General features: G+C 37.1%; 2 protein-coding genes across 2 annotated transcripts in view; both read left to right on the plus strand.

The window, feature by feature from the left end:
- Positions 1-9282, plus strand: part of LOC121876708 (trichohyalin-like) — a 47982-nt gene extending 38700 nt beyond the window's left edge. Inside the window, exons 3-4 of the mRNA XM_042382060.1 lie at positions 1674-1765; positions 2552-9282. Coding sequence (XP_042237994.1) covers positions 1674-1765; positions 2552-3488 — 1029 coding nt within the window. The 3' untranslated portion in view covers positions 3489-9282. The remainder of the gene's footprint in view (positions 1-1673; positions 1766-2551) is intronic.
- A 6178-nt stretch (positions 9283-15460) lies between these two features.
- LOC121876719 (glutaryl-CoA dehydrogenase, mitochondrial-like) lies at positions 15461-27290 on the plus strand. The gene is made up of 10 exons (XM_042382075.1): positions 15461-15689; positions 19320-19346; positions 19514-19648; positions 20189-20330; positions 20743-20834; positions 21447-21576; positions 22091-22307; positions 23017-23246; positions 24476-24636; positions 24854-27290. The coding sequence occupies exons 1-10, from the start codon at positions 15578-15580 to the stop codon at positions 24922-24924; spliced, it is 1317 nt and encodes a 438-aa protein (XP_042238009.1). The 5' UTR covers positions 15461-15577; the 3' UTR covers positions 24925-27290.

Here is a 27290-nt window from a genome sequence, read left to right on the forward strand (position 1 = left end):
ATCTCTCATTAGGTCCACTCGCCGCTCTACCAACAATTTTCTCGCCCAACACAATCACTGACAGACCAGCCCGCCTGGTGACCACACCACCCAGCTCGCCTGGTGACCACACCACAGCACCTCCCTCCTCAACTACCCCTCACATCTATTTTCCCTTATAAAGTGAGGAAACTTGCCTATTAATGTCAGCACCACCGGACATGGTGTACTTCTGGTGCCCCAACACACATAAAGTTCGATTATTTTTACAATAAAGAAACTGAGGTGACAGGTGAGCGTGGTGTGTCGCTTGACAGTGGTACAGCGGCCGTACCTATTTCCTCCAGGGTTTAAATGTAACTCTTTTCTCCCTGTCTACAGTGACCACCTTGATGCTATATGTACCACACATACACACACAGCCCTGTAAATGTATTCAACGCATATCATTATGTCTAATTCAAATGTAAGTGTGTATATTTTCAGCCACCGGCTGCAACTCGATTAATAAACCGTTTATTATTATTATTATTATTATTATTATTATTATTATTATTATTATTATTATTATATACTGACCAGTTGGCCAGTTTGAATTTTTTGAAAAAAAATACATAGAAAGTATCTTCATATTACAATCATCCTTATGCTGTCTGTGTGAAATATGTGTACAGTATATAGAACAGCATTCGGGAACTAACCAGTGAACACCATAGACACAAGACTGTTCGATCGTAACTATACAGTACATACAGCTGACCCCTGGGAAGCTCTGGTTAATTTACAGGGCACTGACCACCCCCACATATACAGCCCACACTATTCATCATAATATTTACAGTTTTCTTTCATTTGGAAATATAGTAGCACACGATAACGAATTACCACTTACATATCTGAGGGTGACGGAGGAGAGACCACACGAAAAATCAGTGAGTCAAGAACGTGACCAAACAAGCAGATGCTCGCCACACAGCTACCAGTAACCTGAGTGACACCTCCACTTCGTCCACCAAGGTTGTTTCGCTCAGGACTAGACCAGCTGTCCTGGGGAACCCTATTGGTCGTACACAACAACTACGGTAGTTACGTGTGGGTACGCAGCTCCCTCTCCCCCCACAGTCTTGGCATCTCCCTCAATAACAACACCGCTGGTTGAAGGGGTGACCACAGGGGTAACTTCACCACCTTACACCTTGAAGTAGATGGCGTATAATGTCCCTCAGAACTACTCCAAGAAAAGGGAGATTCCCAGCATGCACCTGTGAACATGTTAGCGTTGGCATGTGACCCTCACGTCCCAACATATATGGAATGTGTTACACAAATACACAGGCCCTGTATCACTCTGACTTAACACCCATCTGCTGTGTTTTGCTTCTTCACCATAATGTCAGTTTTACATTTCCAAAGCATTTTAGTGCGTACATTCTACCACGTTTTCCCCCCAATTTATTATGATTTTTTTTTTCAGTTTGTAACGCACACTGGGCTGACTATATGCACGTGACACATTATGACGACTTAAACTTTTTTTTTCAAGCTTACGTTTGGATACTTTAAACATCTCTTATCATTACAAATATATTAACACACCTCACCGTCTCTTCGTGTTGATGGTGGCTACAAGTGTATATGTAAATAGTTATTAAAGGTTATATATCACGAGTAGTTAAAGTTGACTCCTGTTGCAGGTGGTTTGGCCGCTGGTTATAGGCTGGGCGCGCTCTCAACACGACGCTGACGCCATCCACGAGCGAGCACGCCGAGCTCACCTCAAGAGAAGGTAAGAGGTCACAGGGAGAGGTAGGGAGAAAGGGAGAGGTTAGGAGAAAAGGAGAGGTAAGGAGAAAGGGAGGTAAAGGTAGGGAGAAAAGAAGGGAGAGGTAGGGAGAAACGAAGGAAGAAGTAGGGAGAAAAGGACGGTGAGGTAGAGAGAGAGAGGGGGGACGGGAGGGGGGAAGAGAGAGAGGGATAGAAAGTAAGTGATCGATTTTGGAGAAGGAATAAAGGGATGAAAGCAAGATACGAGACTGGTTGACAAGGGAGATGTAGTGGCGCTTCAGAGTAAGAAATAATTGCAAATTATGTCAACCTTCATTCACAAACACCAATAACCACCCCCCCCACCCTCCTCAAAATTAAGTCAAATATCACAGCATTACGAATAACAAATAGCCACCAGTCGCGTAGGTTTACACTCTGGGGAAAAAGAATGAGAGAGAAAATGTTGATAACTTATGAAAATGGAAAGGAGAGATGGTGGCAGATAAAGGAATATTATTTAGTTTTACGGACACTGCAAAGGTCAGAGGACAACTCACCTCTTCGGCTAAAAACTGATAACCATTAGTTAATTGTCATGACTCACAGAGGTGTTTTTTTTTTTTACTATAATGAAGGTATTTTTTCAGAGATTTTTAATGAATCATTTTCCAGTAAAAGTTTTTCTTAAGATTAGATTATATGTTAGATGCAGTAATGGTTGTTTATAGAAATTCCAAACAAGATTGATATTTTTTAAGAAGGCGTCGTGTTCCATATATCTCAGTTATGCTTCTTTTTTTTTCAGAATGCTTGAGCGACTGGCTGAACGAGGGATCAAGTTGGCGGAGCGTGAGAGTATGGCCGAAGAGCTATTGTCTCGGCTAGAGCACCACCACTTGGCCAGCACCACCACCGAGCCTCCTCAGTTCCGCCACAAGCGCGACCACCTCGGCAGCTTCCTCAGGGACTCCCACTCGTCCCACCACCAACAGCGCACTCCCTCACATCTCTTGCAGGAACAGCCAGTTTATCCTGAAATGCTGCCATATTCTGAAGCGTATTCTGAATTGGAGGAACTGGTAGATGACACCCGTCAAGATGTCGCGCGAATCGAGGAAGTCATAGCTGAAGTAGAGGAGGAAGAAGTATCACGAGCCGTACAACATCAGTTCCTCGTCGCTGGACTGCTAGATCAGATGAGGGACAAACGGCAAACTTCTCGCCCATCCAGGGAAGAGCGAAGACAGGCGCGTCAAAGAAGAAGAGAGGAGCGTCAAAGAAGAAGGGAGGAAAAGAAAGGGAAGAGAAACGAAAAGAAAAGGAAAAAAAGACTGAAACTTCCACCAGGAGTGGAAAGCCTGATAAGAGATTCTACCATTGAACTTCATGATGAAGATGGTGAGAAGTTTATTGACTGTTGTCCTACAAAGCGAATCTTTGTAAAGAAAATGGTAGGAAAAGCCCGCGATAACCGCGCCATGGATATAGAGGAAAATCACCAGCAATTTGAAGAGCATGTGTGTTTAGAGGAGTATGAGGGCAAGGAGTGCATCTTCCCGGTCAAGGCACTGAAGCGGGGCACTGTGACCCGCTGTGTCCAACAGTACTCATACTCCCAGGCTCTTACTCGTCCCTACCAGTCGAATAAGGACTGGAAGTATGGCTATGTGCAGACGAGGTCTGGATGCTCGTGTCAAGTCAGTGTCAAACGCAAAAATAAAAAGAAAAAGAGGAAGAGATGAGGCCAAGAGAACCTGGGTCAGAGCAAGTGCTTGGCCCCGCGGGATATTCTCATGAGAATCTCAGCACTGTCTCGGTCCCTCCAGTGTCCCTTGTTCTCACTCTGGTCTTAAAACTTGTGGTTTCTGCACCAATACCTCGAGTATTGGGAAATGAGACATTAGTAGAAAATATATTACTTAAAACAAAGGTAGTGATGGAAATCCAACGAGACCTGCATTTAAGTGTTTCAATTTGCATTAAAAGTATTGACTTAGCTGCAGCTACAGTGTTGGCAGCGACTGGAGCTGCATGAGTGCATAACCTGGCAGAGCTTGTATTAAGGGCAGCGTACTTGACGTCTACCCTACAGCAGAGGCTCAGGAGCAGTAGGGGACGGGGTGGCGGCCGCATGGAGGCTGAGTGGCCGCGCCCCGCTTCATCATTACCTCAGTGCTCACGTCTTGACGTGATGTACCAAAACCCGACGAACCGGGTCCGCCCGGCGAAACCGCTAACACTCACTTTCTCACCTTCACCTCTACTTCAGTAAATCTTCTTGAATCTCACAATTATCAGATCTTGTATTTATTTAGTGTTTCTTCATGTTTTCATATCTATTAACTAATACATGTACATACTAGAATTACTTTGTATATTTTGAGTTTGACATGACAATAAGCATTTCTTGTCTATTGTATCATATAAGATAAAAGTATATTTTTCTTTACTTTTATTAAGAGTTGTCATAAAGGTATTAACCCCTGGCGTGGAGAACCTGTATCTACTCCACAACCCCTTTACCCAGGGCCCTTACACCCACAACCATACCCTCATCCACAGCCATGTCCACATTCACCACCATATCACTACCCATATCCACCATAATATCCACCACCCACAACAAACCTTAGTACCCTCACATCGAAAAGGCGTTCCATCACACTGGTCAACTAGGGATCTTGTTAATCTGTCCCAACCATCTTTTTCATTGTCAAGAGACCCTGTGACCCCTGAACCCAAGGATGACACTTGCCCTTTACCACAACATCCATAAACCATGATTTGTTTATACATTAGTGCACACAACTATAGGACACCTTTACACACACATCCCTTTCCGAGACTTCTTATCACCTAGGAATTGTGATGCCAAAGGTCCCTATCATCTACAAGTCTCCATTGCCAAGGGTCCTTATGTCATCTATAACCCATTGCCATATTACTTATTTTTATGATTAACCAACTCTGCTACACCTGCAGACAAAGATATTCCAACGTGATTATTAAGGATAGTAATTAAAGCTTGTGGGTTTTCGTTGATCAAATACTGTGGCCAAAGGTCTATCGTTTTCTTCACCCCCATATTCTTTTATGAAATTTGTTGTCAATTGTGGCCACTTACAAATTGTAACAATGTTGCCACGGACCTGTGTTGTACTGCAAGCCATTGTTAAAACAATGGCTTATTTCCCATGTTCCATGTGGCCACTAGTCCATGTCACTTTTTGTCATCATGTAGATAGTTTCAGAACATTTTCCTATCTAAAGCATTAGTATGTATGGAATATTCATTATTTAAATGGCCAAATTATAATGAGTTACTATTGAGCACCCGTTTTCTCCTGGCAAGAAACCTGTGTACCATTATCACTCCCAGCTCAAGACTCCCGCGTTGTATCCATCTTGCCAGTAGATGTCCCTAAAGCCCTAATAAATCACCCTTTTGTCACTCTGTGATGCTTTATTATTCTATTTCTTTATATCATTGTTTCTTGATGTATCATGGAGTCTTTTTCTTCCCGAAAATGAAACGTCCACTTCACTTGTTTTCAAAAATTAGCTGTAATTCTTCTGTCTCAGCAATTTTGGAACTTTCACATCTACAGCTGTATCTACTAGACCCAGCCTCTACATCATTCATTCTTAAAGCAACATCCTGTAGAGTCTCACTCATTGCACTCTTTATACTTTTATTCAAGGTTTGCCACACTTTAGTTTGTGCTCTCCCACCAGCCCATAACTGTTGATACCACTCTAAACTTCCACCTTTACTTCCATTACTTACTAACGCGTTAGTTAATCTAGCTTTATTTCTACAAGGAACTTTAAATGTATTTGACATCGAAACTGAACCAGAATATGTCACAAATATTTAATTCTCCTACAAGCTACAGTATTGCATTTTCCCTAGACATTAGCCTTTTCCAGAGTAAGCATTTCAAAATTGTTGAGACTAGAGATGTTATTCAGTTACATTTTCAGGGCTCCCTCGTTGATGTTTATAAACAAGTAAATATGTAATACTTCAGGGAATAATATTGTGTAATCACCTGTAAGACCCGAGTGACACCAAAGGAATACACGTACAGTACATCCCATACAGCGTAGAAAAGACTTATGGTTCATCGAATACAAAATTATATCGATCATTAATGATTCATTACATTTCATTAAGAATAAGAATCAATCATATCGTCCAACGAGTCACGTCACACTATACTGGACATTAACCTTCAAGAAATTTTGTTCCTTTGTCTTGATGTCCTCATGGCTTTGTTCAGTACTTGTCTTGTATGAAAACAGGTACAGTCTATAAATTTCATTTCCCTCACTAAAATATCTTCAGCAATTCTGAATTTTCCTTATAAGTCCACATGTATCTGCTTTGTTTGAAATTCAGTGTCCTTGTTTTGTAAAATTTATTGATGTTATCTGTTTGCTTGGCTCTACAACATAGTAACTAACTAGGCAGTTTCTCCTCCTAAGAATTATGTCCCAGAAATAAATGTGCATGTCTTTCCATTAATATCCTCAAACCTCTATGTTTTGTCCTTAGTAATATGAATGTCACGTGGCATGGTCATTTTGTGTGCAATAGCAAATGTAACTAAAATTTTATGTGCCATATTTGTCTCTTTGTTTCAATCCAAGACTTGGCGCAATGTTAAGTCTTATGAACTTTTTGCCTTCTGTCTTCTTTCCCACTCTCTAGCATGCTTTATATTTTCAGTGTGAATCTGTGTCTGCACATCAATGTAACTTTTATTCCTAAGCATGTAATGTGTCTGTCTTCTAGTGTCGGTCTGTGATCCATTTTTTTTTCAATCACAGACTTGAGATATAACTCTAACATCCAAGTTGCAATTTAGTGTGTCAAGGAAAGTACTTATCATTTTAATACTCATGATAAAAGTCTAACATTTGCTGTTGAGTCTGTAAAGTAGAAGATCAACATTAGAAAAAAAAATTCTGTTTATGGGTCCTTGCATCCTAGCAAACATTCATCCATCTTGTTAAAAATTTAATGTTTTCGATCAAGTTTGTTTTAAGTCATAATTTTAATTGGTACAAATAATCCATGAGCTATTAAACAATTATAGTTGAGTTGCCTGGAGCGGATACTGTTGTCACCTCCTATGACGTGTGCAGAATTTGTCATCTTCATAAGATCCAAATCACAAGAATTTTTATTGGCCGGAACTATGCCATTACACTTTGCTGTGGGAACCACATATAAAGTAAATTAAAATTTAGTGCATATTGGATGTTGGTGTGTAAACCATTAATAAACGTACCCTCCCCCGCAGCCCTTCACCAGAATATCCTTCCTCACACTCTCAAGACCCAGGGTGCGTCACCTCTCCTAAGGGAAGGTGTGTGCTGGAGTTGTGGGGCAGATTATAGTTTCCAGTGATATTATATAACTTCTAAAACTTTATTTGAGTTATTTTTTTATCAGTGTTTATCCATCAATAATTTGTCTTGGCTTAGTACAATTACCTGGTCCCCCTTAACTTCAACAAATTTCAGGATAACTGAAAGTAGCCATGGCTTTATTTAGAGATACATAAAGAACACTAAATGATTGATTTTTCCAGACGGAATTCATAGATAAACTTATTTTGGGTTCAGTAGCAAACATTTTGATGGAGACTCAAGTTTAGTTTTAGATTTTTGGTTACAAACAAATGTCCCAAGAAAATGAAACATCCCAGAACCCATTCTACAGGTGTCTGCCATAGAATTAGGTTATTTTCATGTGACAAGATGTTGAGTCAGCTGGCTAAGTTATTTCAGAGATGCAGTTGTTTTATTGTTCTCTCGGGCTCAGAATCTATAAAAAGAAAATTATTATTTTTTATTTATTGTTTATTTGTGTCTTGTGTGCACGTTAAATTCCTTGCACACTTCAGTTCAGTAGTTTGATTGGTGAAATTGATCCAACATTTACCAATTACATATAATGTTTCTTAGAAATACAAGACCATCTTACACGTTTAGTCATAAAGAAAAAAATATTTACGTACTCATTCCAGTTTGAGTATGAGAAGATTCCATCAATTCCTTTGCGTTTAACAGAAGAGAAAAAAATAGGTGATGAATAATACTGCCAGTTATATAACATTCTTCCACTGTAGTAATTAGAAATGTGAGTTAATATAAAGTATTAACTTGAAGAACATGCTTTTAAAATGTACTTATAACAAAAATTTATGGTAATTTAGGTTCTTTAGTGAACTTTTGTGATTAGTAATGAAACTGACGCCTATAACTTACAAGCCAGACTCACGAACCCTCAGCTGAGCACACCTGCTGGTCTTGTCCACATACTCTCTAGGCCTGAAGTGCCAGGGGCGGATTCAGGGGGGTCCGGACCCCCCCTTTTCAGAAAATTCCAATAATTTTTCTTTAATACAGTATTGTACTCAGGCGTTTTTATATAGTAAAGGGTAGTTACTATTGACCTCAGAATATCTTCCAATATCAAGTGCACGTGGTTTCAAAATGGCCTTAAAATGCCCATGGTATTGGTCAGATTTAAAAAATAATAAGCCCCCCCCCCCCTAGCTGGGTGGGTTCGTTGTGCTCGCCATGTTTCCCCTACCCTACAATATTTTGGACCCCCCACTTTTGAGATTCCTGGATCCGCCCCTGAGTGCTGTTCTGCCAGACTTAAAAATCATTCCGTATTTACTCAAACATATTGTGTGAAATTTTTTTGATTTTAGAGTAAATCATATTTGTGAAAGAATTTTATGTAATGAGTATATTACTGCCAGATCAGACGTCAGTAAAATAAACAATAAATTTGCACTTACATTTCATTCCTTTATTTTCATCCTTCAGCTTTCATCATTTATTGTGTATATTATTCCATGCCTTGTAAAATTCATCAAAAATTAAATAGGATAACTATTCAATCCTTTGTAAAATTAGTAAAATAGTTTGTGAGGAACCTGCGTTAAGAAGTAAGCAGGGTCTGTGACACATAAGTTTGCATGATGGTTTATACATTGTCAAAATCTATAATTATTCTATGTTGGTTGGCATTTTACTGCCCATGATGTATACAACAAGTTACAGCTTTCTCATATACCAGACTAACTGATGACTCGTCTGTGAGGATCAGTATTAGTCAGTATAATCTAGATTCTACAAAATACAAGATTATGAATTACAGTATTTTAAAAGTAGTCTTGTCATTGACTGAATTTTCTGCATTTTCATTACTAAACTTTCAGCTATTTCTTATACATTACTGTGAGCAAGTAGTGGGTGAAGGCTTTAACTGCGGAGGACCTATATGAAGATCTGTTGGTAAGGTGAACAACACTTAGTGATACATACAACACGACAACATTAATAGCACTTGGAATAAAAGACATTACTGCCCAGACACTTCAAGAGGCCAGATGTGATGAAATACTTCAAGTACCTGGAAAATGTAGTCAAAGAGCATCAAGCTGTTTACGCAGGCCAGAAACAGTGCATGGATGATCTAGCATTGTATATAATAAAACTATTAGTCCGATATTTATGGTTTCATTGGCACTCACTTGTGATAACATGACCCACGGTTCTTGGGACAGACTTTGTGGAATATTGGGGCCTGGACACATTTGTAATCACACTGGTTAATTATATGAAGGAAATACAGATTGTCAGTCACCAATTATTTGTAAGTAAAAAATCGTATAGTTAAACAAGTTTCCCTATCCACTGGCATCTACTTCAGGTCTTAAGTATTGTACAACTGTAAGGTTACAATAAACACACACCTACAGATACTGTATAGGGACAATTGTGTTAATCTAAAGGCGAGAACTACAGAAATGTGACTAAATTTCTTACTCAGGGAGTGACCGAAGAAGCACCTCACTGAACGTGACATCTGCAGTAGTTATTATGTTCTGTTCCTTCACTCGGGTTGAAATTTCTGTAGTTTTGAATGACTGTAGGTGATATAATTCCTTCTGTGCTTCTTAGAATTATCTCATCTCTACAAAATTTCTTCTTTTTAATCAACTGTCATTTTTATGCTGAAACTGATATAAAAAAATTATATTATATATTGATGACTCAGCACCTCAGTTTAATCATTAAACAAACAAAAATATTCTACCAGAGTTCAATGTTGCTGTCAATATTTCAAGAGAGTTATCCGCTGATTCCAAGATTGACAATAGATTGCAACACTAAATTTTTTTTTTTTTACGGGGATTAGCCCACCCGGGCACAGGTCACTGACCCACATCAGGGCCCGGGGGCCAAAAATTTAATAATAATAATAATTCATAGTAAATAAAATATATAATAAAAAGTAAAATATAATATTGATGGTAATAATAATAATAACAACACTGTGATAATAATAAATACAAAGAAATACAAGAATGAAAAAAAATCAACAGTGAGAAACGCTATATGTATGTTGTTTGTCATGTAAGAGAAACAATTGAGACCCTACAATTGTGTGTAAATGAGGCAGAAAGTCAGATCAGCAACCAGGGACTTGGTCACAATTTTCGTGATGCGATATGGCAGCAGGGTCCACCATTAGACAACACATTAAAAATTAACTTTAAATTTTAGAAAAAAGTTAAGATCAGAACCTGCATATAGTGGAGGTTTGAGAAATTTACACCATCATAAAAGTACTGCACTGTCAGTGTTAATTGCAATCCTTGATAAACATCACTAAAACACAAACAAGGATTAGATGGAAGCTGTGTCGTAGTGAAGAGGATAAATTAAGTAGTATTAATCACACCTGAATTTAAACCAATTAGTCAGGGAGCAAGAAAGAATTAAGAAGTTAAAGAGAAGCTTGGAATAACTACATAGTTTTGAAGAATTAAAAAAATTAAACTAAGGTTAAATTCTCTGTCCTGCTCTTCAAAAGTGTAATTCTCCCCGTGAGAATACCAATTGATTGAGAGATTAGACCATCTTAAATTACGTAAATTATACTAAATACAAGCAAACAGGTGATTTAAGAAAATTGTATGAACACCTCAAAAGACATTACTCAGTCAAAATTCAAATTCAAATTCAAAATATTTATTGACAAATACATCAAAAGGAGCTGGTTAGCATGCTAACTAGCCCGCCCAAAACTACTCTTAACAAGAGCTCTTTAATATTGTACATAATCATAAATCAGATATGTATACAACAAATAGATATGCATAAAATGTCCAATCTTATGTTAAACTTACAGAATTTTTTCATAATATTCTTGACCATATTTTTGTTTATTAAATAACAAACCATCTCTGTAATATCAGTAACACCATCACCCCTAAATTCTGATAAACAGTTACATTCCATAATGTAATGATATAATGTATGGTACATAGCCACACAGTTTACAGGGAATGCCATCACTTCCTTCAATATTTTGCCAATAATATCTGTATCCAAAACGTATTCTCATCACAAATGTATCATACTTAACCGAAGCCTTACCATAAGTAGAACTTGTAGAACTCAAAACTCGAACATAATGTTTCAAACTACTACTGCCGTTATTCAAAATGAATGAAAAGATGCTGGAATATCATCTTTGATATAAGTCGTCAAACCTCTACAATTTCCAGTCACATCAGCTGGCAATTCAAAACTTTGATAACCTCTTAGTTGCAAAGATATTCCGTTTGTCCCAACCTCTTGCAAGGCTATAACATCAATACTACTAGAATGACATATGCATGAAGATCCATTAACCTTTTTTTTTTTTCAAACTATTAACATTCCAGGAAATTAACCTGACATTATGATCCATTAGATAAATTTTCTCCCTCATATTCTTCACCGAAATAAGAACATTTTTTTTTACTTCGTCCCTTGGATTTTCCATTTATTCCAAAACAGAGTCAAGAAGCTCGTCAGATCACCAAGCATTTCCTTGTTTACTACATTCTCTTTAGAAACCGAACCAACTTTATTTCCTAACAGACAATGATTACCATTTTGCTCTAGATTGCTATCCACAATAACATTATTTGATTCCATTTTCCTTTAAACTATCTTCATTAACAACAGCAACATCACTATATGGCACAAGATTCACCAAGCATTTCTTGATATCTAATACTGCTTGTTTGAGTTCATCAATCTCCTTACGCAGTTCTACTAGAATGTTAGGGCTATAAGGTTATTGCCCCCATTACCTATGTCCTTCTGTGCTGCTGCATTAAGTATTTCCATACGCTTTTCCCACACATTTACAGCACTTGATGTCCCTGCAACATCGCTCCTTACAGCATTTCCTTTATCCTCTTGTTTAGTGGACTGAGCTCGTGATTGCAATTGATGAACTTTCGGTTTTTTAGGACACACCCACGAGCTGGCATTGAGTCCCCCCCACAATTACAGCATTTTCGTGTAATTTTCTCCTTCGCCTTAATTTTATCTCCACATACCTTAGATTCATGCATTTTTCCACAGAATCTACATCGAAAATCATTTTGGCATTTCCACGCCATGTGCCCCCACTTGTAACACTTATAACATATTACTGGAGATTCGTTGTAGACAGCAACCTCCTTATATACCAAACATCTCACAAAGACCTTCTCTGGCGCTGAACCTTTGATTGGCGTAATTAGCTGCGGCTTAGGTACTAGTTCTCCATCAAATCTAATTACACGTCTTTTGGCCCAAATAAATCTATCGTCAACCAACAGATCCTCGGGGTCAAGGTAAACAGGATAATCAAAAAGAATGATCTTAGTACGCTTCCCAATGGATTCCACAGGCTTTTCCATCACTACATTCTCAAAACCTTCTGTAGTTAAATATCTAACTGCTTCCTCATCCTTCACAGTAATATAAGGAATGTGTTGACCTTCTTTAAAGAGCACTTGATACCCTTGATGGCGCTTAGTGAGTCTAACTGACCACTTTACCTTATCATGAAAATCCACGCCATTATTCTTGGGGAAGTAAAGACGTGGCCTCCTTGATGAGTTGCTGCCATCTACGCCATCAGTGGGGTTTACACTCGTTGTACTGATCATGGTTGAAGAATGACTCACACCATCAATTTTCTTTCGCTTATCCACCAAGTGGGAAATGTTATCTTCTCTGCTTGTACCATCTCTATTCCTTCTTTTATTCTTGTTTTTACTATTAACAACTTTAAATGGCTCTTGTTCTTCACATTCACTGCTACTAGACTGCTCCAAATCCGTCAACAGTCCCCCAACAGTACCCTGGGCTACATTGCTGTGACTGCTATATCCACCATCCAATTCCGTCAATGTATTAAACGACCTGCTCCTTGAAGCTCTTCCGCCAGCCATGACCGTGCGTGTCCAGCCAGGAAGGTGTAGGAGAGCGACCTGCACGTCCGACCAGTACAGCCAACGTTCCAGAAGTGTGCTCCTCGTGTAACGAGGATGGCTGGCCCAAGGGCCAACACAACAACCACACCCTAAATTAAGGAGTCGCATGACCCAGTATCTAGGAATAGTCCGAGAAAACCGGACAACTCCGCTGGCTAACCATTACCCCGGAACACGATCTGCAAATCGATTAACATTCAGGTCCCCAATTACTGCTGGGTAGACAGAGGCAAATGGCGTAAAGAAACTTGCCTATAGTTCACCTTGCCCGTGGATCGAACCCAGGTCCACACTGACCATGCTGACCATTACACCATAGGTGTATATAAATGATATGGCAGAGGGCAGACAGATAGACAAAATGACAGAGTATTTTATATATAACTGATATACATGCCGACAGAGGCTATTACAGTATACAGACAGACAGACAGACCTCCTGTCCCTTATCCACTAGTTCATTGCCATACCTAAATACACTTTTGAATCCTTCTATTCACCCAACTCAAGAATTTCCAAAAGGTTGATACTTAATTATTGAAGAACGTCATGAAGACATGTGAACGATCTTTGTATTTAAATCCTAATATTTTATTCTCACAATGGTCTTACTAGTTCGTTGTCAATATACAGACTTAAATCCTTTTCACATTTGACCTAAGTTAATGTTGTTTCGTGGTCAGGTTGGGTCATGTGATACTTCTCCTTACTGCTGGTCTTCTATGAGCTTAACCGTACAATATACATACTCTAATATTTAAGTCTTATTCAATTTGTAAGTCTATCTCTTAAAGTATTATATTATTCCATCTACTTTTATCATTTTAGGTCGTTTTATTTATGCATTAAAGTTAGTTATTTGACATTTCATCTTTATCTCAGTTTTTATTTATATTTACTTTGATACAGTATATACTTTATTATTAAAGCTGATTTTTTACATACGTCATCTAAGCATAAAATATGTTATCATAAAATATAGCTTCTGAACATTTCCCTCTGTTTAAACTCTTTAAATTTTGCTTCATTATACAAGCACTCACGAGCTTTCAGAGGCGACCCTATGGAAAAGAATTTTATCGAGTTATCCCCTAACAGTGAACTATTTACGTTTTCTGTAATGTTCAAATATTTCCGTTTTCTGTCAGAATTGATTTCTGAGACGCTAGAAATAGTCTTGTAAATTGTAGATTATAATACATATCTGTCACCTGACATATGTATAGAATGTAACAAGTGTAATGCTATTTAATAAAAAAAATACATATTTCATATCAGTTAGATATTGTTGTGTATTAGATGTTTGTATTTTTTTTAATGTGCTCCCCCCTGACCCTTCCTGTAACGTGTGATCAACCACAAAACACCGTAATAAATCTTAATGTTCCCTCAGTCAACTTTTAGTACTGTACCCCTCACCTTAAATTGTCTCTTGACAATATAATCTGTTGAGATGAACCTTAAAACCTCCTGCAGCTCTTAGTGTAAGGTACCACTCTAAAAAAAACGGGCCTCAGACTATTAGTACTTTACACACTATGCTCTTCAAGCTCACCGGTGTATAATTATTTGTGGAGTGGCGATCTCTCTGTTTGAATATAGAACTCACATATTTATTTATTCTAATAACAATTTCTCAGGACAACCAGCACTCTTCTTACATCAGACCCAAGCGGGAATCGAACCCTTATAGTAGGCTAGTATTGTGAGGTAAGAAGTTAACAATTATTTGGACGATTCAGTAATTTTTACCGTCAACCTTGAAGTAATTCCAGTATACCAAGGACTGTTATAGTTCTTAGTTTAATAAATACATTATACATTCATTTTATGTAACTACGTTTTGTAAGGTTATAACGGGGGAGAGTCTTGGCTGGTCTCCCTCTGACGTCACTCAGAACCGAATCTTGATTTTTGTTATTTTTCAGGCTTCTAATTCTGAAAATCGCATAGTAAACATACTCTTTGGCACAGACGTTACATTCAACTATTAGTAAAGCATAGATTATATATTTAATATTTCAAATGCTAGAAAATACACAAGTGAGAAAGTTATTTAACGCACATATGTCGTTTTGGTTCTAGAATGAATCTGATATAAACACTTTTGAAACAGTAAATGTTTATATTATTATTAAGTTTAGTTATTTATCTGTTTTAATCATAATTTTTTTTCATATTTTATTATGATATATTATTTATCTGCCATAGATAGATACATGACAAAAAAGGATATAAATACAAAAAAATATATACTTAAAATAGTAAATTTATTATGTGAAAATCTTTTAACATCAAGTTTCAAGGAAAGCAATGAAAGTAAAGTAATATATCCATAGGTTGAAGTGTAGAATTGTAGAGGTTTGTTGTGTAAGGGCTCAATTGAAGGCCAGCCAGACGTACTTGTTGCCAACTACGTCTTGCACTGCAGGTACGGGTGTTAGTTGTACCAGTCTATACGAGGAACCTAGCGAATCAAAATGGCCCTGTCTAGCTCCCTCCTCCGTTCCCTGTGTTTAAGAACAGTTCCTCAGCTGGTGACAAGAAGCCAGAGTTCTGTAGCAGCGCCACAGCCAACCCAACAGAGTACAAGTATCCTTTTTTGACGGTGTTGATGATGCACTGAGCTTACATATTGCAACATTACGTAAGGCTAACTATCACACTGTTGAACCTGCAATTCAGTCATTAAGTTTGGTTTAGAATTGCCAGTCAATTGATATTATGAAGACGTGATTTGTGTGACATTTTCTTATCATTAAGGTTGGGGTTAAAGGTACAGTGCACTTTGTTACTCATTATGATGTGCTCGTTTCTGTTATGTATTTTAGTTCAGTGGAGCAATTAATTGGTGTTACTGTAGTAAATGGTGTAGCGGAATGTTTACAGTGTGCTGTCTACCAGTATATTTACACTATAGCTTGTGATCTGGTATTATCTTTTTGGTCATCCAGCAAATTTATGGATTTTATGTTTTGGAATCCGTAGTTCAGACAATTCCAAGACTCATTTCTTCTGTAGCATTTCTTTCGCAAATTTGTGACCAATTTTTACCGGTTAGGTTGAAATTATGTTTTGCCAATGTTTTTTTTTTTATGTTTTGAATGATTCTGACCTTCATTTCTATTGCAAATTACTACTTTTTGTAATTTTTCCTCACCCGAAACCCATGGTTCCCACTGGGAGTCCCTCATTATCGTTGGATAAGAGGGGTAGCTCAAAAAGTAGATTGTGGTTGAAAACTATTTATGTACGTACTGTATACTGCACTCTATAATTGTATTTGTTAGGTTAGGTATTACTGACCTCATTACCTGTGGCCATGGTAGGTAGGATTATCCCTAAGCTTACCAGGTTAATGAATGCTAGGTAGACCGCATTATACGGTGTAAATGCCCTGGTAGACCGGTCCGACTAATTACCCAAATGTACCCAAATATAGCCGCAATGAAGTCAAATAATGGTCCTACATGAATAAATCGGACTGCTAATCACTTCTTGACTAGTATTTGGTGTCAGAAAGTCACAAAAAATTTGAAAACTTACTTTAATCTGAGTTAATAGATCGCGTGCGTGTACCGACGGAGCGAGGAATTACCCAAATGTACCCAAATGTAGCCGCAATGAAGTCAAATGTTGGTCGTACAAGCGTAATTCAGGCTGTGAATCACTTCTCGATTATTATTTGGTGTCATAAAGTAAAAATAAATTGGTAAACTTAATTTAATCTGAGTTGTTGTGTTAGGTTAGGTTGGATTAGATTAGGTTAGGTTAGGTACATGCACTTGAACTATTAACTCAGAATAAATTAAGTTTACCAATTTTTTGTGACCGTCACACCAAATACTAGTCGAGGTTAGGTTAGGTTAGGTACAAGTACTCGATCTATTAACTCAGATGTAATTAAGTTTACTAATTTTTTGTGACTTTGTGACACCAAATACTAGTCGAGAAGTGATTGGCAGTCCGATTTATTCATCTAGGACCATTATTTGACTTCATTGCGACTACATTTGGGTAATTCCTCGCTCCGTTGGTACATGCACGCGATCTATTAACTCAGATTAAAGTAAGTTTTCCAATTTTTTGTGACTTTCTGACACCAAATACTAGTCGAGAAGTGATTGGCAGTCCGATTTATTCATCTAGGACCATTATTTGACTTCATTCCGGCTATGTTTGGGTACATTTGGGTACATTTGGGTAATTAGTCGGACCCCTGGTAGACTGCTCTATAGACTACATACTACAGGTATAGTAGTACCAATTAATTTTTCCTATTTTCAGATTTAATTAGGTTTGGTGGCTCCTGAGTAAAATAGCTTCAGATGGCCATTTTGATTTTTTCTAGCAAAAACTTAGTTTTGTAAATTTGGGGTAATACCTGTACTTTGAGACTTGTGCACCAAACATCCCATTTTCAACCAGTATTTTGTTGACAACTTTATTACCTTGAATACATTACATAACTGGAGTTTTTCTCGTTATAAAAAGATGGATTTACCTCGGCCATTTCTAGTTGACACAATCTGTGGCGCTTGATCTATTGTTTCCAAACAAATGCTTCCAGTGACAGTGTCTTACACGTGTTTAAAACCACAACATTATTTGATAAACTATAGGAGATTAAACAAACCTACCTAACCTTACTTAATGGTTATGTAAGAGATTGTATATAGGGTAAGATTGGTCAGAAATTATGGTAGTTTAGAATCCTTGATTTTTCAAAGGAAGTTTGTTTTATGAATTGTATACAAATCTGGATCCTTGTGATGTTTAAATTCTTTTTTTTTTCCACATCTGTCCTTTCTACACTAAAATATTTTGGCAATGTAAAATCATAGCTCTGAATTTTGTCTGATTTTGCAGGAATGAACCACTGACTGACCTTGTTTGTGTCTTCGACACTCAGCTGTTTTTTTAAGTTGCTGAAATGTAAATGTGTAGGTGATGGTGTAGGGAAAATAAAATATGTATGCCTGAGAAGGTTACAGATTTTTAAGTTACAAAAAAAAGCCTACAGTGAATAAATTGTGGTTCTTATCCAATTATTGAGACAGCAACCCTTGTCAAAAATAAAACTTCTTATTTTTGCATCATAACCACAAATAGAGGTGAAATGGCACAACGACACACTTGTTTGTGGCTAAGAATTTAGATTTATTCAATGATATTGCCAATCATACATAGTACTGTATTTGTTTAAAAGTAATTAAGTAGGTTACCGTGATAATACATAGCTCTATAAGCAGTGTACAACCATACTACGCACTGGCACAGTCTTATTGGCTCATTTATTCTTATTTAGATCTATGACATTAGTGAAGCAAGGCTTTTTGAAATGGCCACACATGTTATTATTTGGATCCAAACAGTTTCTCGCCATTGTTTTGATGTGTAGAAGCGTTGAAAAGCCTGCTTCACTCAATTAGGTGATTGCATATGGTACAAGGTCCTCCAGAGTTCTCTTTGTCAACTGTGGAAATGTTTTGAACTGAGCAAACCAGAATTTGCCAGCTGCCTTGATTCAAACTACATAGAGTATACAGTACTGTATTTGGATTTTATCATTGGCCTTCAGTTCAACAGGATCATTTTTAATTATATAACTGTCATCCATGGAATCCAGGTTGAAAAGAAATGGATCCCATATCCACATGTACCAAAGACACCTCTCCATGGTAAAAGTATCCTTTGGGAAGACTGAATCGTGAAAAATATATAATTTGAGTAACTTCATAATTACTGAACTGTGAATCGGCCAGCATGTTTCACGCCCCCAACTTCGATTATCTCACACGTGCACCCTAGGTTAAGAACTACTGCTCTAATGAAAGACTTTACATTACTGTACTCTCAGGTACATTGACCCCCTAGCTAGACAAGGGTTTGTTCATAACCCATTCACTCGAACATGGTGACATTGTACAGCATCACTAGGCAGGCGAGGGAAAGTGCTATTCAGAGCAAAGTAGTATCGTCTGACTGACAATGTAATAACGATTTTGCAGTGTTGTGTGGAGCCTCGATATAGCAATAGTATCGCTGTAATAACGAAACATTAGTCGAGGACTTTCTGTACAAATTTAGTTATGAATTCTGTGGCAATTATTGCAAATTCTCCATTAACTGATTCTTACATCCTGTTCATTGCATGAGTGTAGTATTGTAGTATGAGAATTGCCCCCTTTTTCATGCAAATTTCCTTGACTGAACCATCAGATGTGGAGAAAGCAAAGACTACAAAGGGTAAGTAATCAAATCATATGTTTAAGTTTCTTTATTACCAACACCTGCCAAAATACATTATTACATATGATACTTGATCTGATAAAAGTTTAGTCTTGTGAATTATTTTTGTTTAAACTTTTGGACTGTATTAGAAAATTATTTAGTTGATATTTTCCATTTTTCAGCTAAATTTGACTGGCGTGATGCGCTTAATCTTGAAAGCCAGTTGACAGAGGATGAGATTATGATTAGAGATGCCTTCCGTGACTACTGCCAAGAGAAGCTAATGCCACGTATTAGGGATGCAAACAGACATGAAAGTAAGACCATAAGAAAGCTTAAAGCATGAGAAAAATTTGGAGTACAGTATAGTAATCCTATCATTTACAGTGCTCAGTGAACTGATTTCAGCTTTGGTGTGAGTGTAAGTACGTAATTTGGTTTGTCAAAGTAATTGTATTTGTAATAATTTTAAGTCGGGTAAGTACTCATTAATTGACATTCCTACTTCAAGATGCAGTATAATGTAGTTTACAATTCTGTTACAGTTTGTCATTCATAGCATTGATTCTTGTGAATTGTAAATGGTGACTGAAAGGGGTCAAGGTTGGGTCCCCTTTCTCAAGATTTGTATTTCTATAGTAAAGAGTTGAAGTTGTTGATACAAATGTCAATACATATAGGCCTTATGTCTTCATCCTCTCCCCTTTTTGTCCTTACGCGACCCACACACATTATATGCCACACTTGTCATACTACTGTACACAACTGCTATGCATTCTATAAGTTCTGACATACAGTATCTACACTCCACACAAAATGTTGTTATAAAGTTTAGTGATATGAATGATCTCTTTCAGAGTTTGACCCAGAGATTATGTCAGAGATGGGTGATATGGGTGTGCTGGGCCCAACAATTCATGGATATGGATGTGCTGGTGTCTCCTCTGTTGCATATGGCCTTATTGCTCGAGAAGTTGAAAGAGTAGATTCTGCTTACAGGTAAGCTAAACTGACAACTACCTGGGAGTGTAATTTCTAACCCTTAGTTTTTCATCAGAAATCATAAACCTTCCTTCCTGATCTCATTATTTTTATTTATTAACATATTTTTCACATTTTTTCCTTCAAAAAATTACTACTGGTACCATCAAATATAATATTTTCAATTTGTACTACTGCTGTCACATTCCATGTGCTTTTTTGAATCCTTAGGAATACAGGGTAATTGTGGAGCTTTTTAGGAATGTATCATTTACTGTACTGTATTGGAAATAAAATTTACCTTAACTGGAGATTACAGGCTAATGCAGACCAGATGTGACACACTTCAGTATTGTAACCATTGTTGTCATTATCGGCTGTGTGTGCCTGAACTTGTATTTACAGTGTGTTCATATGCAACTCTTTGCAGATCTGCAATGTCTGTCCAGTCATCACTTGTCATGTACCCCATCTGGGACTTTGGTACAGAAGAGCAGAGAACAAAATATCTTCCCAAACTTGGTAAGAGAAATTTAAGACTTGCCACCTTGATATTGCCATGATTTGTGAAGCACATTGGTCCATATGTGGAACAGTCTGGAACAAATGGCAACAATGTAGGCTGTTCATGGTCATCAAAAAAGGACTGTCCATATTTTAAGTGGTTATACTCCATATTAACCACTTTCATATGGGATCCCGTGTGTTGAATAAAATCGTATGGTGTTACTCGAGTAAAACATTAAAAGTGGTGTCTCAATAGTGAAGGGGTTAGGTTATGGGCATTTTTTTTTATAACCTTGATTATCATGTAGAAAGATTTCAGCATATAGAGGAAGGGAATAAAGATGTATGGATAAAGTTTAGAGTTTGAAGAGTAATATACTGTATCTATTTATTGTGAAAATGTCTTGCCAGACTGTGGCCATTATTTTGGTATATTGTTGCTGAAATTTCCATTTTTTTTTTTTTTTTTTTTTTTTTAAGTTCGTCACAACCCTGGCATTTGCATTGTACTATAAAGGTTTTTGTATTCATCTTAGTAACCTTAAACAGGTGAGGTTTGCAAAGGCTATCATTTGCTTTATTGTACAGGTAGTTTGTTTTGATTGTTGTGTTTGTTTGCCTTAACAGCGAAAGGAGAATTAATTGGATGCTTCGGGTTGACTGAGCCTAACCATGGGAGTGATCCAGCTGGTATGGAGACTCGTGCAAAATACGTCCCATCTGATAAAGTTTATCTTCTTAGTGGTTCCAAGACATGGTGAGTACTTGCTTCTAAAGTAAAACCTTTTGGTAGACTTAAAATTTCTGGTGATTCTTAGGTGCTAAGGCAATATCTAAAAACTGTAAATAGAGGTTTCCACTTTCTTGGTGGCTTACCTAAGTGTGGTTTGCATATAGCCTTATTAGGAAAGATATGACTCGGAATGGGTGCTAATTGTTTGCTTCATATGTAAGTTGTGGATATGAGCAGGCATGTGTGGGTACAGTACTTCTGTTTAATTTCTTTGTCTTCTCCAGATACTTTAAAAAAAAAATTGCACCTCTTTTACCTACCATATTGATTTATCCCCATATCATAGGTTTCTGTACCCATTAATCTACTTGGCACAAATCTAATAGATTTAATTCCTTTAAACTTGTTACTTAAGCCAACACCACTTGCTTGCTCTGAGAAACAAGTGTCAAAATATTGTGATGGAGAGAGCGAGTCTACAGGTTGTGTGTTTCTATGGCTATACTGTACTCGCCTATAATATAACGTATCATTTCAGGATCACAAACTCGCCCATCGCAGATGTTGTTGTGGTGTGGGCCAAGTGTGAGGATGGTCACATACGTGGGTTCATCATGGAGAAGGGTATGCCAGGTCTTGATTGCCCCAAGATTGAGGGAAAATTCTCCCTTCGTGCATCAACAACTGGTATGATCCTTATGGATGATGTAGTTGTGCCTGAAGAAAATATGCTACCAGGAGTTAAGGGGCTAAAGGTGAAGTATGGTTTTAATAGTTTCCTGTAGTATTTAAAAAAAAAAAACCTGCAACACATACCTATCTTGGCATCTGTGAGTGCTTTGGTTATGAATCTGGCTACTTAGTACTATAGCAGGAAAGGCCTAATAAGAGTGATATAATATTACTAATTTTAATACTTTACTGTAATTAAATAATGAGGCTTAGAGGATAACTGGACATAACTTGGCCTTTCATTTAAGTTGTATCTCTTGAACATATTTTATGGCTTCCTTTAATTAATGTCTGAGCGCTCATTAAAAGTAGATTATCAGATGTGTTGTGATGTATACATACATGGGTAAGCTGAAACTATATACCTGTACTGTACAAGTAATACTGGTACATTTATGAACTATTGTTGATCAAAGACATCTGAATGTTTTTTAAATCCAGGTTTCAGTCAGTATGAAATTAAAATACTGTATCTATAAAGTAATTTGAATACAGTATTTATATTTTTATTTTTATTTTGTACAGTAAGTGGTAATAATAGTCGTACATCATCAACAGATAAATATGTAAAAAAAAATATGAACAGCTAATAAATCATCCTGTTTATTGAATTAAATTTATGATATTGGTATTGATAAATGAAGCAAAGAACTCCTGTATTTGAAGCTCCTCAAACAGCTGAAGACAATAATACATCAAAGAGATCTGTCATATATGGTTACACTTTTTCAGGGGCCTTTCAGCTGCTTGAACAATGCACGATTCGGTATTGCCTGGGGTGCTCTTGGAGCAGCAGAATTTTGCTTGGATGCTGCACGTAGTTACACATTAGACAGGCAGCAATTTGGTCGTCCTCTGGCAAACAACCAACTCATTCAAAAGAAGATGGCTGATGCTTTGACTGAAATTGCTCTGGGTCTTCAAGGTTGTCTTCAAGTTGGTCGTCTCAAAGAAGAGGGAAAGTAAGCAAATTTGGTACTGTACAGGTTTTTGCTAGTGTCCGACTTTGACTAATGGACAATATAGAAATTTTTCTAATGCTGGACCTGTGACTATTTTTATCTCGGAGGAAAGGAGACTGCAAAGAAAATGCAGTCATAATAATTTAGATTTTTTGGGTCTGTAGGTATACAGTATTAGGTCATATGCTGTAGATTCAATTGTAAGAAAACTTGATAGGAGTCGGTTTCATGCAGTGTTCATTTTCAAATGTAGTTAGAGGGGATAAAGAAGCTAGTGGGGTTGAGGGCCTGAAGGTTTAGGGGTATTAATTTTTTAATAAATTTGTCATGATTCTGGTTGCTTAAATCAGTAAATTACATAAAGTACTAAATCATTGAAGATCAGCTAAAAGGATGTTGAGAAGTTTGGTGAAATGTTCCTGGTAATGGTGTGACCGGAACTCGACACATTATAACAAAGATTTTGGATAAAATTATATTGTTTATTGTTACCTTTAGAACCTTTCTTAAGTGACCAGATTATTGAAAATATCAGTCGAGGGGATACATAGGTCATCTTTTGTATGCTGAAAGACTTTAAACATTTATTTTTTGGAAGTGATTTTAAGCATTGGTGTCACCAGGTCAACACAGTTGTTTAATGGAGCAATGGTCTAAATAATGCTTGTTACCCTATGGAAATGTACTTTTGAGATTTGGTGATGAAAATTTGGTAACTTACTCCATTAAAAAAGATCCTGAATCTAAGAACACGTAAAAAATTATGTGGGTGAAAACTGTGACAATAAATTTTAAAAATAATTTTAATTAGCCTGCTTCTCTATACAATCAGAAAACAAACTTGATAAGTTTTGGCAATATTGTCATAGTTATGTTTTCCCTCTGTGAAAGAAATATTTTGAACATAAATACCATACTAATTCAGTAGCTTGCTGTGGAAGTCAGTGGTCATTGGTCATATTTTCAACTGGAATTGAGGATTGGTTATGCTCTGTCCACCAACCCTCTTGAGCACTACAGTATAGAAGTACACCTCTGGTAGACTAACATCCTACCAAGTGATTGGGTAACCCTTCAGAAGCTAAATGCAAAGAATCTGGATCATACCCTGTAGCTACACCTGTCTGGCCACCTATATAGACATTGGAAAATGCTTGACTATGTACAAATTAAACACTTGGTCTTTTTGTATGAGTGTTATTTTTGTGTGATGTCTTCTCTCATTCTAGGGCCACACCTGAAATGATCAGTCTATTAAAGCGGAACTCTTGTGGGAAGGCACTTGATATTGCCCGTCATGCACGGGATATGCTTGGTGGCAATGGAATTTGTGATGAATACCACGTCATCCGACATGTAATGAATCTGGAAGCAGTGAACACCTATGAAGGTAAGGGAGGCAGACAGGTGTACAATTGGACTGTACTATTATAAGGTGTAATATTTATTCCAATTCATCTTTAATATTGTGTTTTAGTTCAATACTGTACAGTATGTATGTGTACATTTTTATCTTTTTCCGAAATCATGATGAAGAATTTATCCTTTGTTATTCTGATTTATTGTCAGTGACATTATAATTTCAGTGTTCTGGTCATCTATTCCAGGTACACATGATATCCATGCACTCATCTTAGGCCGTGCCATTACTGGACTTCAAGCGTTCAGTGGTAAGTAAGAGTTGGGCTTCCCTGGAGACACTAGTCAGTCTATAGCATTATTGTACATTTTATTAGACCTTTTGTATGGTGGTATTGTGTGACATAGTTCTTCTGTCAGTGTTGAAACAAAATACAGTAGACAATTAGACTCGCTCAGTGCAGCTCTGCGTCAGTTATGTGGCTGATCATTAACTAAAGGTAAGAGGTAGTGTTTGACTCATTATTACATTAGTAGTAGTTTCTCAGGAGAAGTAAAATGTACCAGGTTTCATGTGCGGTATGTTACAGTGGTGAAGGGTACTGAGTATTGTTCATCAAATTATAAATTCTATATTTTATACAGAGAATATATTTGTAAATATAGATAATGAAAGTTTCACACTATTTTATTAAATTTGTGGATAGACATACTTTCCTGGCAGAATTGTGCCATTTGTTAGCAAGACTATATTAAGTATACTGTATCAATCTAGTTCAACAATGAGGATACTATACAGTATGTATCATCATCCTGCCTAGTTGGGCTAAACCCTTTCTTGCTACATGGCCAAGCTAGCATATGTATGAAATTTGTCAGAAGTACATTATTGAATGGAGTACTACTCTAATGAGCATATGTAGTAAGGAAGGAATTAAATCATGTGTTGGAACTATACATATGATCTGTTTAAGGTCTTCAACTTGTTCCAAGAAATAGTACAGTGGGGTATCATTTTAAGCGGATCTCGCCTGAGCAGTTACCGCTTACGTGATTGGTAATATGAGATCACTGATCCCTTCACTGCCAATTTATATGCAATAGGTGACTTAAGAATTATTATGCAAGAGAATGGAGAGAAATTTACTTTTTTCCTCACGGACACAATATTTCTATCTTCTCTCTATTTTCTATTTATTCTTTAATTATGCTTTCTTTCTTTCTCTTTATTTTTCTTTTTACAGTACAGTATTTCTTTACATGATTTCTCATACTTTATCTCTTATTCTTGTTCTTATTTACTTCAACAATTATGGAGGGTATAGATAGGAGGTGGAAGGTGGAGGAGAGAGTGGTAGAGGCAGGGTGTGGTGGGGGAAGGGAGGGTTGATAGTCCCCCCCCACTCACACACACACACACACAAGGGTCACTTGTCCATAACCCCCCTTGCAACTAAGTGTATGTAGCGGGCTGTTGCCTCATTCCCCAGTTTTTTATTTATTCTCGTATTATCATATGATCAGCCTATATAGTGCATGTTTCATTATAAGTAATATAACTTACAGTATTAAATAGAACAAAATATGATATACGAGTATAATTGGACTTTAAAATTAAACGACAAGCTAAATCATTGTTTGTTGATGGTGTGGCGGTACGGAGGGAAGTAAGACTCGGCAGCGGGTGACACAAGTTCTCAGCAATGTTCAACTTAAGGATGGTTTAATGAGTGCTGAGCTCAGCCTGCAACACACTGAACAAACTCAGTGCACACTTAGACAGTTAGGTGGTACCCTACAGGCAGTGTTACCAAGAGTTTAAACTTTGACACCAAGCTCTCATTCCTGTCTATTTTGCTCCTCAACAATTCAAGGAGAATCCAGTGATGATGACCCCACTGCTCTGGGGAGTGATGAAGGTGAAGTTGCTTTACACTTGTCGGTAGAGACAGTAGAGTATCGCATTGTTAACTTCCTGGGCCTTCTTAAAATATATATTTAATAATGTAGATGCAGTTTGTGACGTATCATTTTTGGATGGTTTAGTTGGTTACGCAGTCGTTCTAGAGTAAAGCTCTTGCGAGTCCAGTATAATATTGCGATTTTAACGTGTGTTGAAGGGCATCGCTTGCGTGAATTTCCGATGCACGGAAGTGTACCAGTGCAAAATGAGACCCCCACTGTACTTGATATGTTTTTCTCAAATTTTTGAATATTTTGTTCATATAGCTATTTGGTATCATTCTACTACAGTATATGCATTCTGTATAGCCTGAAGAACAGTGAAAGTATAATATTTCAGGTCTACAAAAGCTTTTATTGACAGTATTCAGAATTTACTGTAAGCAGTTGGGTTTACTATATTTTATAAGTGTTGTGAAGTGAGACTGAAACTCCTCATAGATGATCAACTCCTGACATTCTATTATTGAAGAGCTTCCTCTTAATAACTACTAGGAAATATGCATTGTATGTAACTATATTTACTTATAAATTTGTTGGATATTGTACTGGTTAGTTTCTTATAGACAGTTGACTTTTATTACATACTTCTCATGAATGCCATAATCACTTGTTAGTCATTTTATTATATTGATAGTTGTTGTTTATTTAAGTTTAAAAATCGGTCTCACATGAGATTCTTACTTAACTTATCTGAGCATCAATAAAACTTATTGTATATAA

This window comes from Homarus americanus, unplaced genomic scaffold (assembly GCF_018991925.1).
Source record: "Homarus americanus isolate GMGI-L3 unplaced genomic scaffold, GMGI_Hamer_2.0 scaffold53604, whole genome shotgun sequence".
NCBI classification, from domain to species: Eukaryota; Metazoa; Arthropoda; class Malacostraca; order Decapoda; family Nephropidae; genus Homarus; species Homarus americanus.

What these genes read in the sequence shown, in the direction of transcription:
- LOC121876719 (XM_042382075.1), top strand. Translation starts at nt 15,578, where the DNA reads ATGGCCCTGTCTAGCTCCCTCCTCCGTTCCCTGTGTTTAAGAACAGTT. An exon ending in GGATGCAAACAGACATGAAA is followed by an intron (nt 19,649 to 20,188) that starts GTAAGACCATAA and finishes GATCTCTTTCAG; the next exon opens with AGTTTGACCCAGAGATTATG. An exon ending in CGTCTCAAAGAAGAGGGAAA is followed by an intron (nt 23,247 to 24,475) that starts GTAAGCAAATTT and finishes CTCTCATTCTAG; the next exon opens with GGCCACACCTGAAATGATCA.